Source organism: Elephantulus edwardii, unplaced genomic scaffold (assembly GCF_000299155.1).
Source record: "Elephantulus edwardii isolate Elephantulus edwardi_28Jun2011 unplaced genomic scaffold, EleEdw1.0 scaffold00318, whole genome shotgun sequence".
In the NCBI taxonomy this organism is placed as follows: domain Eukaryota; kingdom Metazoa; phylum Chordata; class Mammalia; order Macroscelidea; family Macroscelididae; genus Elephantulus; species Elephantulus edwardii.
This window is the reverse complement of record NW_006400068.1, coordinates 1,214,999-1,233,716: the sequence shown is the minus strand read 5'-3', so window position 1 is coordinate 1,233,716 and position 18,718 is coordinate 1,214,999. Positions and strand designations below refer to the sequence as shown.

Below are 18,718 nucleotides of genomic sequence, written 5' to 3'. Positions count from 1 at the left end.
CATATATGATTGTCCTCCTTGGCCCTCGGGCCCAAATGGGTGTGGGGTGGCTGGGTCACAAGTCTGGCCCGGCACTCCCTCCACTGTCCTCACAGATTTCCCACCAAAGTCTGTTTTTAAAGATGGCGTTTCCCCACAGAACTCTGGGGGTTGTAGTCTGTACTTCTGGGAGCTGTAGTCTCTGGGAGTTGTAGTCTGTATGATTTGAAGGTAGAGGGGGTTGGGGTGGCTGGGTCACAAGTCCTGGCCTAGCCCTCCCTCCACTGTCCTCGCAGACACTATTCTAACAGAAAAAAAAAGTTTAACTACATTGTGTTTCACACTCTTCTCCATTCATTGTGTTTCGTACAATCATTTTCATGAATTATGTTTTAGAAAATTAATCACCATTACCCTGTTTTCCATCCAGATCCCATCAAAATCTGCAGCCCTGTGGTTTCACCTCTACCTATGTTCACCCCTCTGCACCACCTCTTATATAGTTCCTATATAAGTATAACTAGTTATCCTTGTATTTTTACAATAATGGTCTTATGCAGTATTTGGTATTTGTCCCTAGGAGACTATGCTAATTCACTCAAGCATAATGCTCTCCAGCCTCTCTCAAGTTACATAGTATTTTTTCGATATTGTTGCTCCTTAGGGCTGCATGGTATTCAGTTGTGTGAATGTACCACAATTTCTCAACCCAGTTGATTCTGGTTGTACATATGGACTATTTCCATGTTCTTAGGATAGTGAATAACATTGCAGTAGCATCTTTCAGTATCATTATTTAAGGCTTAAATTTGTTTTTCAGTTCTCTCAGCTTGAGAAATAGAGCAAGTTCTTCCCTTTTTATCTTCTAATTCCAGTTCTCTGCACCTTCTCTTATAAGACTTTGCTTTTTCTTTTCAAGATGCCCTTTGGAATAAGTTTAGCCATTTACTTTGGCATGCTATCCCTTTATTTAGACATCTTGATACTCTAGTGCAATTTTCAGAGTTCTTCTGACATCCAGTTCATTATTTTCCTTTTCCCTCTCTCTTTCTAACCACTTTTAGCTCTCTTCATCAATGATATCTTTGATGTCATACTACAACTCATCTGGCCTTCAATCTTGTTGTTTCTGACATACCTACCCCCCATTACCCCAGTCATTGAATCAGTCCATCTCATTGAGGGTCTTTCTCTCCTGCGCTGTCCCTCCACCCTCCCAAGCATGATATCCTTCTCCAAGGACTGGTCCCTCCGAGCAACATGTCCAAAATGTGTCAGACAAAGCTTCCGAATCCTTGCCTCCAAGGAACAGCCTGGTATCACTCTCTCCAGGACGAACTTCTTTGTTCTCCTAGGAGTCCATGGCATATGCAGTACTCTTCTTCAGCATCATAGCTCAAAGGCATCAATTCTCCTTCTGTCATCCCGAGTCATTGTCCAGCTTTCTGACGCATAGCAAGTAATTGCAAAGGTCATGGCCTGGATCAGGTGCACCTTAGTGTACTATTCCTCTCTCTAGTCTCATTTGTATTAATCTGTCTGCCTTTTGAGTCATATCCTTGGTCAGTAGCTGTCTTTGGAAAGTTATATAATTAAGAGTGACACTTTCCTACACTTACTGTGCATCTTATGGACCTGTCTATTGGTTGGCTGAAAGTTGATGCTCATGAGTGAATTTCTTTCCAGGCTCAAAGGTGACAAAGCCTCTATATTCCAGTGTTTCCCATCTGTCTATTTAAATCCAATAAACCTGACCATTTTTGTAATCTTTAGGTTTGTTCTAAACCTTTTTCTCACTCTGTACAGCACCTTCTATTGTGATCCTCTTTAGAGTGGTGAGCAGTAATGACTGAGGACCATCTAGTTCTTACTGCACAGCCATGGAGCTTGCTGTTCAAGCGACCACTGTTACAAAACTGAACAGATTACTTCTGTGCACTTTTGAGATATCCTTCAGTAGTTGCACCTTGCATGACTGCTTATCAACGTTTATAATCTCAGTCACCACTTACAAAGTACAATGTAAAACACTGTCTAGGTTATACGAGTTTGCCTTGATATCCAATTAGACGATGATCCTCAAGCCATACGTCCAGCAAGTCATTCCCCCGGGATGTTTAGTTATAATTAAGACATTTACATAGATTTCTCTCCTTTGCTGGCTCTACTATATACATGAAAATATTTGCTGCATATACAGAAACACATGTAGAAATACCTCTACCAGATCTGCATATGGTTGTGAATGTAATGGTTTCACCTGTCCTGACTTGTTCATCTTGCTTATTTGTTCATCTTGCCTGTGAATGTATGTTGTTGTTATGTGCCATAGCGACCCTATGTACAACAGCCCTAAACTCTGCTCTATCCTGTGCCAATCTCATTGCCTCTGACACACCCATCCCGATTACCCCAGTCACTGAATCAATCCACCTCATAGAGGGTCTTCCCCTCCTGCGCTGTCCCGCTGCTCTACCCAGCATGATGTCCCTCTCTAAAGACCTGTCTCTCCTTCAACACGCCCAAAGTATGTCAGGCAAAGCCCCAGAATCCTTGCCTCCAAGGAGCAGCCTGGTTTAACCCTCTCTAGGATGAGTATGTTTGTTTTCTTGGCAGTCCATGGTATATTCAATACTCTTCTCCAGCACCACAGCTCAAAGGCGTCAATTCTCCTTCTATCCTCCCTAGTCATTGTCCAACTCTCTGATGCATAACAAGTGATTGCAAAAACCATGGCCTGTATCAGGCGCACCTTAGTCTCCAAAGAGACACCGTTGCTCTTGATTACTTTAGAGAGGTCCCTAACAGCAGACTTTCCCATCGCAATACATTTTTTTTTATTTCCTGGCTGCTGGTGCCAAGAGTGTTGACCGTGGAGCCGAGCAAACTGAAGCTATGAACAATCTCAATCTCTTCACCATCCATCCTGATGCTACCGATTGGTTCAGTGGTGAAAATTTTTGTCTTCTTGACATTGAGCCTCAGTCCATACTGAAGGGTGTAGTCCTTGACCCTCTGCAGTAAGTGCATGAGGTCCTCCTCAGTTTCAGCAAGCAGGGTTGTGTCATCTGCATAACACAGATTGTTAATAGATTGTCCACCAATCCTAACACCACGCTTCTCCTCATAGAGCCCATCCTCTCGGATAATCTGCTCTGCATACAGGTTGAAAAGGTATGGAGATAGGATACATCCCTGGCTACACCCTTCCCAATTTTGAACCATGCAGTGTTGCCCTGCTCTGTTCTGACGACTGCCTCTTGGTCCAAGTATAGGTTTCGCATTAGCTCAATTAAATGTTCTGGGATTCCCATTCTTCTCAGAGTCAGCCACAGTTTGTTATAACCCACGCAGTCAAATGCCTTTGCATAATCAATGAAACACAGATAGACATTCTTCTGGTATTCTCTGCTTTCAGCTAAGATCCATCTAACATCAGCTACAATATCCCTAGTACCACGACCCCTTCTAAACCCAGCCTGGACTTCTGGCAGTTCTCTGCTGATGTACTGTTCCAGTCGTTTTTGGATAATCTTCAGTAGAATCTTGCTTGCATGTGAAATCAATGATATTGTTCTGTCGTTTCCACACTCAGTTGGGTCACCCTTCTTTGGGATGGGAACAAATATAGCCCTCTTCCAGTCAGTTGGCCAAGTGGTTGTTCTCCAGATTTCTTGGCATAATTTGGTGAGCACATCCACGGCAGCATCTGTTAGCTGAAATATGTCAATTGGTATACCATCTATTCCTGGGGCCTTATTTTTTGCTATTTCCTTCAAAGCAGCTTTAACTTCTGCCTTCATCACCATCGGCTCTGGCTCAAATGCTATTTCATTAAATTCTTCTGTATCTGCCAATTCCTTTCAATACAATGACTCAGTATATTCCTTCCATCTTCTTTTGATACCCCTGGATCATTTAACATTCTGCCTAAAGCATCCTTGATTGTAGCAACTCGAGGTTTGAATTTGTTCTTCAGTTCCTTGAGCTTAAGAAATGCTGAACGAGTTCGGCCCTTTTGATTTTCTGACTCTAGCTCCTCACACATTTCATTGTAGTATTTTGCTTTGTCATTCCGTGCTGCCTTTTGGAATCTTCTGTTCAGCTCTTTAGTGTCTTGGATTCTTCCTTGTGCTTTGGCTGCTCTACGTTCCAGTGCAATCTTCAGAGTTTCTTCTGACATCCATTTTGGTCTGTGAATGTATACATATTTGAAAATTAATCTTATCATTGATAATGCAGGGTTGTGTATCCACTAGTGTTTTGTTTATGTTGTCTATATTTCTGTTCACCTCTCTATATCTTCCCTTTATTTAATGATATTATTCTGGTTACGTCTTATTGTATATTGCTTTTATTTTCATGCAATTTTTAAAAGTTTCTCTTATCTGATTGATAATCTTGATAATTGCCTGAGAGATAGTTGAATCAAATAATGTAAGGTCTTTTAGTTTCTTGTTTAACCTAATTAAGTAAAACTAAATCATTTTTACTTTATTTATTCAGCTGTTATTTGGTGGAAATCCAGTTTTGCTTCTCTGTTTGTTTATGCTCAGAAATGATTTTGTTATTAATAGCAGGGATTCTGCTCCCCCCAATACAATGGCATATTTCTCACCTTCTGTTGAATGAAATTATTATGTTTGTATGCTATACACAAACTTAATTCATGACCCTGAACAATACCTTATATCCAGGTTTTATTTGCAAAATGACCTCTCAGCTTCCAGTACTCTGGCTTGGTAACTGATGTTAGCTTTCACGTTACTGTCTGGACTACAGAGCCTACCAGTGGGATCTGTGCTGGGAAAGATGCCAGGTCAACTCCTACAGACTCATTGGAAGGAACCATGTTAAGATGATATCCTAAAAGATGCCAGAATATTTATGAAAGTCCTAGCGAGACATGAGAAACAGTTTTTTTGTTAAATATGGGTAGTAAATAAATTTTAAAACTAAAGAAACATCCCATTCTTTCTCATCATCTCCTGGAGCGTCTCTACAACACTCCCACAATGTGAAGAGTTCTTCAACATTTCAGGCTTGATGGACTCCAGGTGGAATCAGCGTTTGAGCTTACTGTCCTTGGCTAGTGTGCCTCTGGCTTCATTGCTTTCTAGCCCTGTGTTCACCAAGAAGGATCCAGGGGTTAATGGGGCTATCAGCTAGGTCTACAGGCTGGAAAACCCTTTCAAAGATTAACTTCAAAGACAAGATCATCATAAGTTGAAAAGCAATGTAAACAGGGAAAAAAGGGGGAGGATTGTAAGCCACTAGTGATTAAGTGCTAATTAGATTTGTTCTGTTGGGTAGCTACTGCTCTCCGGCAATGCCAATTTTCCCTCTTTCAAAGGAAGGAAGTTTTCTCAAGCTGATTTTTCTTAATGAAACGAAGACATTGTTTGCATACTCAGTTATAGTGAGAATACATTTTTAATATGTTCAGATCTCACTAACTGAATATTTAAATTTCAGTTGTAATAACCTTGTAAGATGGAAAACAAACTCCTTGCCAATTTGGCTCCTCAGGGTATCCCTAGAATTTAACACAGTGCCTTGTTTATGATCATTCAACAACAACAACAAACTTATGTTATGAATGAGTTGTTTCATTTTGTTAATACTCATTAAATATGTTTCAAACATTGTAGAAAGTAAATTTCTTTTCATAATTTCAATTGATTGATGATAGTAACAAATTATTCACAATTTCATTTAAGGTTCATTCATCCAATATAGTAAGGTAGCTCTAAAGGGTATAATTGATCAGGCCAATATATCAATACCCAAGACTTGTCACAGAGAATTTTTCTTTTTGACAGTATATTCATAATATGAGGGGTTTTATATTATTGGTTTAACATTTCCTCTTCATAAGCCTTTTAATTACTATACTAGGAGATTTCAATGATAGATATTTCCTCTTGTGTTGAGGTCCTATGTATCTGGTGGTATGAGGATACATAGAATCTTCTTCAAGGAGTTGTATTACTTGGTCAAAACCATGTTAGCATTCATGGCTTTCATTCCATCAACAGTTTTGTGTCTGTTAAATGCAAGCCACTACATAACAGTAGGGACTATTGATTCCTGAGGAATGGATATATGAAAGATACACTCTCTAACCCCAACTCATTTATAATCTAGTAAATAAAAGCTTAATCCAAACATAGCAGACAACATAGACAACCAAAGTTGTTGCTCCATGACTTTGTTCACTTTGTAGAAAAAGTCAAAGACTCTGCCTAGAAACTTGGCCTTGAAATAGGTTTATACTGAAGTTACAGGCAGAAAACGTTAGTCAGTGTGTGGAACAAGGGTCGCATGGTCACTAACGGAAATATTAGGATAAAATTTACTTTACTCTCTTAAAGAGGATTAATTTACCTTGCTTTTGTTAGTTGTGTTTTCTCTTCTATACAGGAAGAACCAAATGTCTGATGAATTCATCACAGAGAAGAGCAATATTTGGCTGTGGAAAGGCCAAAGAAGTACTAACAGAGGCCACACCCAAGACCAAGTGCTCATACATTATTCTCTTTTTATTTACAGAACCACCTAAAGTCACAGTGATGCCCAAGAATCAATCTTTCACAGGAGGGTCTGAGGTCTCCATTATGTGTTCTGCAACAGGTTTTCCAAAGCCAAAGATCTCCTGGACCATGAACAATATGTTTCTTGTGGGTTCACACAGGTACTGGGTTTGTATCATGTTCTTTGTTTTTGTTGAGTGTGAAAACTGGTAAAATTTCTACACAAAACTAATATGACCAAATCCCTAAGATTAAGTGAGATTTGACCAAAACCCACAGCTTTAGATTTTCTAAGCAAGCCAAGAAATGTAAAAAAAAAATTAATTTATACAGCTTTTACTTATTAAGTTTGAATCCAATAGCTGGGACTAAGTACATCCCCAGTACTTGGAGTTGTACAGTGTAACAGCGTAACAATAGGTTTACTTTGGATAACTGAAGTGGCGGTAATAAATATTCTGTGGAGTAAAGGAATGTGTAGCCTTAACACATCTACTTACGGAATAGATGGCTCTGCAACACGAGAAAGAGGGACAGGCAAAGGCCCTGACAGTCTGATTAAAGTAGGCAGAGGCATTTTTGTAACTACTGTCTACTTTTGTCATACTACTTTGAAAGTTCTTTTATTCTACTGGATGCTTTTTAAAACCATTGACTCCTCTTACACTCAAAGAGCAATGAATATGTGGAACATAAACAACAAAGATTCCAACCATCGGGCTTCCATTACTCTGGATTTGGCATGAGAAGGAAGGCTTAGGTACGATCCAGCAAGTTAAGCCAGTTTCTATTCCTAGACTCATCACTGACTTACTGTGTGACAAGAGACATTTCAGTCCTAAGGTTTTCATTTTGAGGAATCATTTAGCAAAGCAGTTTACTGCATGGAACAAGACTGGCTGAGTGAAAACTCTAGTTCTTTCAACTTAGTAATCCTAAATTTGGGCAAGTTAGACAACTTCTTTGCGTATCATAATAATATCTGAATATTGGGATTTTTATGAAGAGTAAAAATATTAACAAATGAAGGAATCCTAGAACAATTTATAACATGTAACATTTGTTAGTTTACTATATTTATTTATATAAAATGTTGATGCTAAACACTTCTTCCATGTGTACCAAGAATATAATTTTGAAATAGTTTAAGTTATTTGAAGGAAGTAGCATCTTGATGCTATTATTATGCTATTTCTTGTTTTATTCTTTTATTATTTATAGGTATAGGATGACCTCAGATGGTACCTTATTTATAAAAAATGCAGTTCCCAGTGATGCAGGTGTATATGGCTGCCTCGCAAGTAACTCAGCTGGAACAGATAAACAGACATCTACACTTAGATATATTGGCAAGTATACCTGTTTAAAAGACTGATTTGTAAAGATAAAGAGTATAAAAAGCAATATGAAAATATTGTTTTGAAAATTTCTGTTAGATAAAACTTACATACAATATTATGTTTTAGTTATCAACTTCAGGTATTATTGCACTAAAGCATATATTGTAACCAACTTGAACATTTACTAATTAGTATCTTCATCAACAGAAATCAAGCAAGCATCTCCCTTATGAGAGTTCCAGGTTGAACTCAGTGTTTCCCTTTGCACGATTCATCTGTTCTCTGCAAAATTGAATTTTCAAAATAATCAATTTTGGGTCCTTTCTGGAGTTTTTGTGGCATTGTCTGTAGTGAATCATATGTTAACTCAAAGGCTGTGTGTATCTCCAGTGATTCAAATCCATTAATGGCTCCTTGTGAGAAATCAGGCAATCTCTTCCAATTAAGATTCACAGCCTGAGAAACTGAAAGGAAGGTCACTAAGAGTTGAAACCAACATAATGATGTTGAGTTTGAGTGTGAGTTTATAGTTTTTCTGGTGACAATAAATTATAGGTTCAGTTCAAAACTGTATAGTGAGCAGTCTACATCCACTAGCCACTCGATTCAATAAAGAAAGGCAGTCTCATCTTGTAAACCTTTGGATGCTAAATGGAGGGTCACTGTGAGTCAGAATCTACCCCAGGGCAATCATTGTGGCTTATAGTTGTTGTTGTTTTTTTTCCAGTTTAACTTCTACTTTACATTTCAAATTCACAGTTAAAATGATTATAATATTTCTGTTATTTTCTTGATCCAGGTATTATTTTCATTTTACATCTCCCATTTTTACCCAGTCAGCCATTTCATGAAAGTCTACTTCATGGCAATTCTTTTACAGAATGCTTATTTAATTTGTTCTTTCTTCATCAAATAAAGGGTAGAGGTCTTATAAGCTAAATGTTAATCAACTGTTGATAATTAATAGCTAAGCCTCTACCCTCTCACCCATTCTCCATTCATTCATGGGAGGGACGTAAAACCAACTGAAGAGAAAGAGGTGTGATGAAAGCCATGATGAATACGGATGATTGAATTTTGAGAAGACAGATGAGAGAGGAAACAAAATATCACTACTTTTTGAACTTGGAAATCCTAAAAAGGAATACTTTCACTTGTACACACATTTATTTGGCATAGAAATACATTTAGAAGGGGAAGTGAGCTTTGGTTTGGAGAAAGCTGACTTTAAAAGGCTGGTAGAACACCCATGTAGAAAAAGAACAGACAGTTGAGAAAAAGAATGAGTGAGTAACATAGAACTGTCTAGGATAAACAAATTTAGGTTTGCTCACATAGGAGCTGAATGTACAGCACATTTAAGTTGTTAAACACTCAGTTAAGCAAAATAATATGATATGGACAGTAAAAATTTTAAAATAAATAAATGTCACATAATCCTTACTTTCCAAGCACTTATATACTAGAAGTAGAAACATAAAGCAATATAACAAAACTGAAAGAAAAGTGCCAGAGTGTGATACAGACAGAAAGATTAATTATACAGTAAAATTCACAAGTATCTCCCAAAGAATACAGATTTTAAACTCAATCTAAGAGAATGAGTGTGATTTGAAGGGTTGTAGCAAAGAACATTTCAGTCGTAAGAAATAGCTTTAATAAAGGAAGGAAAATATAATAGAGGGTGTGGTGAGGTACTTATGTAACTATAGAGATTATCCCTGCTAATTTCAGGCATTCCTCTTTGGCAACTCAAGTCTACTAGTAGCTCCTGGGGTAAAACATGGGCAGTCCCTTCCCCATGTGGTTTATAGCCATGGAAACCCAAGGGAGAGGCAGCTATGGACTGGTTTCAATTTAACATCAATGAGTTGAACGAAAACTCCAGTACCAGTCAAGTAGTTGATTGTTTGAATTTACCAAGATACATCTTGGAAGAGAAATCGAGTGATCTGTTATTGATAGATCTCAGCTTTCAAAACCCTGTGGAATTATTCTGTTCTACAACATGGCATCTCTGTGAGGCAGAATCATCTATATATATCAATATAGCAATATATCTTTATATCTATATATATATAGAGAGATAATAGCTATATATAATCAATATATATATATATATATATATATATATATATATATATATACTTTAACATAGTATATATGTAGTTTTAACTAACTACAGTGATAATGACTTATACAGTAAGAGTTTGGCAATCAATTTCCAAGAGATAACAAACACAAATACATACACAAAACAAAAAGAAAATGTATTACCCTCAAGTTAATTCTGACTCACGGTAATCTAGTATGTACAGAGTAGAGCTATACTCAGTGAATGGTGGTCTTTCTAAAACAGATTACGAGGCCTAGGTTCCAAGGCATCTGTTGAATATGTCTTATGGTTAGTAGTTCAGTTGCTTAACAGTTTATACTACACACGGAACTTCCAAAAGATAACAATTATTGAAAAACATATGGAATATAATCTACTGTGAAATGCATAGGATCACCACAAGTCAGATTGGCTTAATGGCAATTGATAGGAGGAGTTTTTTTAAATGCCTTATATTAAATGGGATGTATAATGGAGCTCTGGTGACCTACTGACAAGAAGCTGCACTGAAATCCTGAAGACATGTGGTTCGAATCCCCCAGCCACTGTGCAGGAGAAGGATGGGCAATCTCATCCCGAGTGGTTAACTGCCTCTGAAAACCTGCCTGAGGGTCAGCTATGGGTTGGTTCAGACTGGATGGTACAAAACAACAACAGTGGAATCTAAGACAAAAAAGAAAGACATGTACTAGTTTGTGAGATAGATATTTATATTTATATTATTTATATTTATATCTCTATCTCTATCTACCTATCTAAAACCAAATTAAAATTTGGGCTATATTCTGAAAGCAATAGTAAATCACTGAAGATTTTAAAAGAGTAGCATGATCTTTGAAAAATTAACTCTTGGCTTTGTTTAAAACAAGTCTGTGAACCAGTTATTTCCAATTCTACTCCTGGTGGCAATTTGCATTTACACCCTAGATATACTGAATAAGAATCTACTTTTTAACTAGAACCTCAGATTCTGAATCAGTATACCTTGACTGTAAGTGGCTATTCTCAGCAGAGTACACAAGGTCAATCTTGTTTTAAAAATAACGTCAGTTGTTAGTGAGCCCATTCTAAAATGGGCAATTGAGAGGAAATGTGTATTAGTAAAGCATTAGACATGCAGACAGAAAACAGAGCACAGAAAGGGACTGAGGGAATGTCTTTAGATAGCACCAAAATGAAAAGTGGAATCAAAACTAGAGACTTGAAGTTTGTCATGTGGGGGTGGATGTTTTTCAATAGATAGCATTTTCGGTGTTACTTCTTTGTTATTAGATATGAATATCATTAAAAGAGGTATAAAATGCTAGAAATAATTTCGTCAGCAACTATATTACTCTCACAGCTTAATTAATCTACTAAGTGATAGATTGATTTTATTATCATCCCTCTTTTGATTATGTTTCTTTTACTCTTATTAGTGGCCCTCTTTTCTGTTCCTTTAGTATTGCTTTTTTAAAAATTAATTTCAATGATCATTTACAGAGATTTTGGATTTTCATTCATTCATTGTGCATTTTTCTCCCCACTCACCTAGTATTGCTTTTTTAAGATGCATTCAATCTCCACAATTATGTTTTCCTAATTTTTTTTCATAAAAATAATTCGGTAAATTTCCGAAATCTTCTAGGACTCATAGTGATTTTGTGGGCTTTTTTCCTAAAAAAACTAATCTTTTCATAACATAAATCCACATGTACAGGTCTTATAAGAGCTCTCTTTTAATTATAGATATTAAAATAGCTGGAAGCACATACATAGTTTTTTAATTGATTAATTTCATAACCACCAACGGGTTGCGTGTGGCATTAAATATTTGCATATTTGACCTTTGCAGAAGCTCCAAAGTTGATGGTCATTCAGAGTGAGCTCTTGGTTGCCCTTGGTGATACAACAGTTATGGAATGTAAAACCTCTGGTGTTCCCCAACCTCAAGTCAAATGGTTCAAAGGTACGCTTCCAAGTGTTTTTTTGTCTAGTTCACTTAGTTTTGCTTCCTCTTAAAAAAAACTGATTTGTTAAAAATTTGTTTTGGTGTGTGACTTAGCAGCCCCATAAAATGTGTTTATGATCTCACTGGGGATGGTAACTCAAAATTCTAAACTTGAAGTTTTAGAATGTGACATCTGGTGTGGATTACAAAACCATGAAAACCAAGGAAGGAAAAGTCCGCCTTTGCTAATGCAGCTGAACATTGTCTTTGTTAGTTTAGGATTGTTTCCTTTAGAAAAATATCCATGAATACTCTATAAATGTTAAAATAGCCTCCCTGATTTCAATTCACCTTCCTTAGAAAAGATGGATCTCACCATTAAAAAGTCTTCAGATTTTCAGAGATGCTTTCTGAAAAATCAAGACATACTCTGAAGCTAACAATGAAAGATCAATAGTCCGGGGCCTACATTATCAAGTATGGCAAAGGCTTGTATCCTCACAGAAAGACTACACATCTGTGGTTCTATAAAGAAAGGAAAAACAAACAAACCAAAACACGGTAATGGATCTCTTGCCCTTATTGAGAATAAGCTTGGGTCCTGGTCCAGCTGCTGCTTTACAGTAGGTATCTGTAAAAAAAGCCTTACTCCTGCTTCTGTCTCAGTTCTTCCAATTTATGAGAAAGAACAATTCCAACAAACACTCTAATGGGAGGTTGCTAGGATTATTGAGAATCTGTTTGCAAAATACTTTTAATCTTCAGATGAAAAACACTAAATAGTACAAAGCACTATTGTTATGATTCTGTTTGTTAAATCACAGACATCCCCATAGCGACGGGGTGATGTCATAATCACAGAATTATGAATTCACCTCAAGTTCAAACGCTTGGGGAACATGAGGTGAAAAAGAAGTGCCTTATGTAGAAAACAAGCACTTTTTAATGATCTAAATAAAAAACAGGGATGAAAATTAGGAGATAATCTTTTTTAAAAAATTTTCCATGTTAAGAACTGTTCAATCTTGATGTTTTCTCTGATATTTCTAGATTTGCTCAATAGAATTTATTTCAGTTAACATACACTCATTTGTGTTACTCAAAATACTTAAACCTTTGGATTACAAATGAAATATGTAAGACTTCAAAATTCTGATTGTTATTAAGTTGGCTCAGGAAAAATGTATTAGAGGCATGGTCTTTTTTAAAAAAATGTCAGTCAAAGCTTATGTTGAAAATAAAAATTCAAAAGTTAATGGAGTGTTAGATAAGAGATCTCTGCCCATATAGGAGAACCACAAAATGTCTTTTCTTCTCCCAAACTGAAGCTCTTTAGTAAGTTGGTCTTCTTGGCAGCCTCGCTGGTCCTAAAAATGGAGTAGAAATTAAGGGAGGAGGTAGAGAATTATGCTCATAGTCTCTTTAAAAAATTATTATCTGGAATATTCTGGAATTGGCCCCTTATTACTCTTTTCTCTAAATTGAACATGTTATTCATCCAGTGAGTAACACCACAATTCCCTCTCTGAGTTACAAATCACCACAGATAGAATATGGCTATTGGATACTGAAAGACCATACTGGAAGAAATTGCTGTGATATTCAATAAACCACAGGTAGGTCTGCTCAAAACCTTGAAGCAGGCTAAATTATCTATTCAGTCATGTGTGGGCAATCAACCACAGAAATAAAATCTTGACTACTGGGAGAAAAACTTGAATGAACTCTACTATATTCATGTTGACCCAAAGACAAGAGGATGGAAAGCAATTCAGTATTAGTCCTCTTCCATTTTGGTGTGGGAACAAGATGTAAAAAGGTTAGGAAAAGCCTTCTTTATGAAAGAGATGAAGATAAGTAGTCTCTCCATAATCACAAAAATTACTTTCCTTCATATCTTTTTGAGGAAATTAATATTGAATAAAGTTCATAATTAAATGGAAACATTAATAAACTTTCTTTTGTTTACAGCCTCCAAGGAAAGGAATTCTACACATATAAATACTCATGCTAATTTCTAGGTTTTCCATTTTCAAAAGTGAGCAACATAAAGTAGGTTCAAAAGAAAATCAGAACACTATTAAAATGTTGTAAAAAAGGACGTTTGTCCTTGGTTTTGATAACTGCCTTCAAGTTGATCACAGTTCATAATGACCCTATGGACCAAAGGTCTGAAGCCCTTCTATAACTATCATTGTTTCATAAGATATTAAAGAAATAGAGTGGTTTTCAAAATGTGGTCTGGAATTTTGGGGGGATTATCTACAATTTTCATAGGACTCCATAAAATCAAAGTTATTTTTATAATAACACATATAAGTTATTTGTCATTGTTCTCTTGTTATCTCACAAGTATATGGCTGAATTTTCTGGATACAGTGTATTGTATGATAACTGACAGAGTGAATGTGGAAGCAAATATGCATATGTTCATTCATCTTCTGTTGAGCTAGATACTGTATGCATTTGCAAAAATATGGAAAAATCCCAATTTTCTAACTTAATTTCATTTTAAAAGTTATTACTTATAAAATGTATTTGTTGTGCTAAAATGTTTTAAATGTTCATTATTATAAAATAATGTATATTTTCATTTCTTCAGCTTAGTTTTTAGAATGCTAAATATAAATTAATGTAATCAATATTTTTCAAAAACCTCTTTAAGTTCCCCAATAATGTTTAGAAATGTAACAAGGACTTGAGACAGAAAAACTTTAAACAATTACCATTAGCTCTTTGAAAATATACCAGATATAAAAATCTCTTTGATATTCTTTATATCCGCTATCTAAAGTGGAGAAAACTGGACATGGAGGCAGAGGGCCATGGGCATCTCTCTGAAATGGCCAGAGGTAATCAGAATAACACAGCTCCTCACCATTCCAGACCAGAAAGCAGATAAAAAGTCCATAGCCCAGCCCTGTGGTGCCTCTCTAGAGCCACACCAGCAGCAAGGGGGATTATTTATTCATTGTTTTCTCATAGACTCACAGTAGTGCTACTGAGAATGGGGTTTATTAGGGAAGTTAGTTGGAGAGTGTGAGAGACAAAGACTATCAATGCAAATCCAAATTTTATAGTGCAGTTCCAAGACACAATTCCTCAAATAGTCCAGGATCTGGTTTCAATTCAGCAGTCAAATAAATCCTAATCATTTAGCAAGGTTTGCCTCAGAGCAGTCATAAGTCAGCTTCTCCTTCAAGTATCCAGAAAAAAAAATCTATAACTGTGGCCAGGACAAATGCTAAGAATTCTCAGGTCACATCTTGCCACAGTTTCTCCACAGCAATGCTATCGTCTCTCTGTCACCATCACCAAGGTCTCACTCTCACCAGGGTCTTATTCCAGTCTTCCTCAAGTCTTTCCACCATAAGTCTTCCTCATCTTAATCTTGCTGCCTAATATGAGAAGCATTCTATCCAACTGGCTTACAATTTTCCTCTAATTACAATGTACATAGCAAGCAACAAAAACCTTAATCATCTTTTCAATATATGTTATAATCAAGTTAACAAAAACCTTAGTCATTTTTATCATATATATCAATGTAACATTATGACATATAAGGGGGGACTCATACAGAAAGTTTTAAGGAAATTCTCAGATTCATCTTTATACTCTTTTGTCTCAGGCAAGAAGCAGCTTCTCAACTAGCAGCTTCTCAACTTTTCTTTCCAGTTTAGTAACAGTAAAAGTAACTTTGTAGGTTTTCCCCCCACTTTGTTGAAAGAATTAATTACCATTTAATCTTTACATCTCCAAAAGTCCCACATTAAAAAAACACGGAACCATGGGTCTGTGAATCTGAAACAATGAATTCCACTCCTAAACACCAAAAGTCTGAAGAAGAGAAAATGGACCATGGGGGCACAGGAACATCAATGTGTGTCTGAAAAAGCAGAGGGCGTGATTAACACAGCTACTCACCACCCAAGAGAAGAAAGCAGATACAGAGCCCAAATCCCAACCCCAAGGTGCCTACACCAGCAGCAAGAGGTTCATTTATTCGTTGTTGATACAGTCTCACAGTTGTGTTACTGAAATTGGTGTTTTATTAGAGAAGTAAGTTGGAGGGGGTGGGCAAGCAAAGAATATCCCCCAAAGGAAAGCCAAATTTTAGGTAAGCCGTCCCAAAGTACAATTCTTCAGTTAGTCCAACCTCAGGTTTCAGTTCAGCATGCCAATTTTCCTTCTATCAAGAAAGGCAGGAACAGCAAAATAGGTTAACTTTGGCCTTTAGATGTGGACTACTAGTTACACCTTTCCACACTTTCTCTATATCAATGCCCCAGTCTCTCCACTACCAAGCTTTCACTTTCACCAGGCTCTTTCTCCAGTGTCCCTCAAGTCTTGCTACCACAAGTCTTACTTGCCACAAGTCTTGCTTTCCTCAAGTCTTGCTGCCCAGTGTAAGAAGCACTCTTTCTTGTATCCTAGTCCCACAGTTATTGATGATTTGCAAGACCATGCTACTTTGCCAGACCATGTGTCTGTATTTTAGGTAGGTGGAGACAAGATAGGCTAACTGTAAATGGCTAAAAAAGCCAACTTTTACACTAACTCCACCTCCACTTATTGAGAATAGGGCTGAATTGAAATTACACTACTATCCTTCCCCAGTGTTAATTATGTTTAAATTTCACAATAGATGTCAAGACAGTTTATTCATTTTACTGTATTTTTCTTAAATTTATATCTAATATAGAGATTAAATTATAACTATTCTTGTTTTTATGTGCCATTGAGTCAGAACTGACTCATAGCTCACCTTCCCACTGGTTTTTATAGGCAGTACATATTATGTGATAAGATTCCCCATCTTTCTCCTGCAGAGCAACTGGTGGATTCAAATTACCTGTCTTTGGGTTAACAGTGCAATGTTTTACAACTAAGCCAAAGCCATCATAGCTCTTTAAACTAAAACTAAGTAATACTTGCGTAGTTTCTATCTCAGAGTATGTATTTTTCTACGATGCCTCAATTATATGATAATGAACTTTTCAGTTGAAATAAAGAACCGAGAGGCTATAAAATGTGAACTTGATTGAGGTAGTTTTTTACCAATTTATATTTTGTTTAATCACTATTAATCTGAAACAAACTTTGGGCATTTTGCTAGGAGGAGCTATTCCTTGTAGAGGAACATGATGCTTAGAAAGATAGAGGGTTGGTGAAGAAGAGGAAGACCCTCAACCAGGTGTATTGACACAGTAACTGCTGCAATGGGCTCTAGTGTGTTAGGAAGTATGAAGATGGCACAGGATAGGACGGGGTTCAGATCTACAATTTATAGTCTTGCTATGAGTCATACTCGACTTGATGGCACCTAAAAACAGCAACAAATTCAAATTTAGTGACATTGTCTTAGGAGACTTATAACAAAACCCTGTTACTGTCATTGGATGTTCTTCACTTCTTCCAACATGCCCTTCCCTGTTCTCTTCAGCTAAAAGTTGTTCCTTCCTCCCTGCCTTCCTCAGAATCTTTTCAGTCAACTTACCTCCTTTCCAAAACAAAATCTAACTAAGTACTCTTCCACAAACCAAAAAAAACTGGTCATTATCCCAACACGGAACATGTCTAATTGCTCAAACATTGCCTGGAAAATGGATAGTTTTATTTTCCACAGAGACACTAGAAAGAAGCCTCTTTCTGCCCTCTCTTTCAAGTTTCTGTTTCCCTACCACAGTCATTAGAACTGCCATCAATTTCTAGTTCCTCAGTGGAGCTTCAAAGAGCTTGTTCTTACTTAGATACATATAAATTTAGAAACAATCAGTAAAAAAATCACTTTAGGTCTGGATTTTTGGTTATAGGCTAGTGTATAGAATTATATGTAATAATAAGATACCAATAAACACTTCATTCTTTCATTGCATGGACATAGTCTACTTTGCACCAAACACTTATATTTAAAAAAAAAACACCAAACTTTTCAATTTTCTTCAATTTTGAAATCAAACCAATTGCAGAGTCAATGTAAATACCACATAAGTGCTTTAGTGTTTAATATTCTCTCCTTTTGATTTGGTGTAGGGGATCTTGAGCTGAGGCCATCAACATTCCTTATCATTGACCCTCTTTTGGGACAATTGAAGATTCAAGAAACACAAGATCTAGATGCTGGTGATTATATGTGCATAGCCATCAATGATGCTGGAAGAGCAACTGGCAAAATAACTCTGGACGTTGGCTGTAAGCATCCCAATTTTGATAGATAAACCTTATTTCAATATTGATCTGCAGGCTTTTCCATGTTTAATTCCTTTGAAAGGGTTGGTAAGGCATATTTATCAGAATGGCAACAGCAAAGTGAAAATTTATGATAACTAGAAGTGCAACTAGATTATTCTTAGTAACAAAAATGTTGCTATTTCATGTCACATGCTATAGGCATGTTGTCAGGAGGGTCCAGTCATTGTTAGAAGACATAATGCTTGGAAATGTGGAGGGTTGGTGAAGGGAAGACCCTCAAGATGAACTGACACAGTGACTGCAACAATGCATTTAGGCTTGACAGAGATTATGAAGATGGCACAGGATCAGGAAAGTCTTCAGTCTGTTGTACAGTAGTCAGAGTCGACTCTATAGCACCTAACAACAAATACCATAATTATATGTTGCATTTATTGTTTTCTATTTACAAGGTCTTATGATAATCTTCATATGCATTATCTCAATAATTTGGCAGTGTTAATAAGAAAGTGATGCTATTATGATGTCAGTTTTATAAAGATGGAAAATAAGTCTTAGAAAGACAAATCAACTTAATGAGAGTCAATGTGCAGAGGAAGAGGAGCCTGAATATTTGAACCCAGAT

The 18,718-nt window shown here is 36.6% G+C and overlaps 1 protein-coding gene across 1 annotated transcript in view; it reads left to right on the top strand.

Moving 5' to 3' along the window:
• HMCN1 (hemicentin 1) overlaps nt 1-18,718 on the top strand; it is a 763,653-nt gene that overhangs the window by 410,533 nt on the left and 334,402 nt on the right. Inside the window, exons 13-16 of the mRNA XM_006901311.1 lie at nt 6,532-6,673; nt 7,734-7,861; nt 11,803-11,916; nt 17,935-18,093. Coding sequence (XP_006901373.1) covers nt 6,532-6,673; nt 7,734-7,861; nt 11,803-11,916; nt 17,935-18,093 — 543 coding nt within the window. The remainder of the gene's footprint in view (nt 1-6,531; nt 6,674-7,733; nt 7,862-11,802; nt 11,917-17,934; nt 18,094-18,718) is intronic.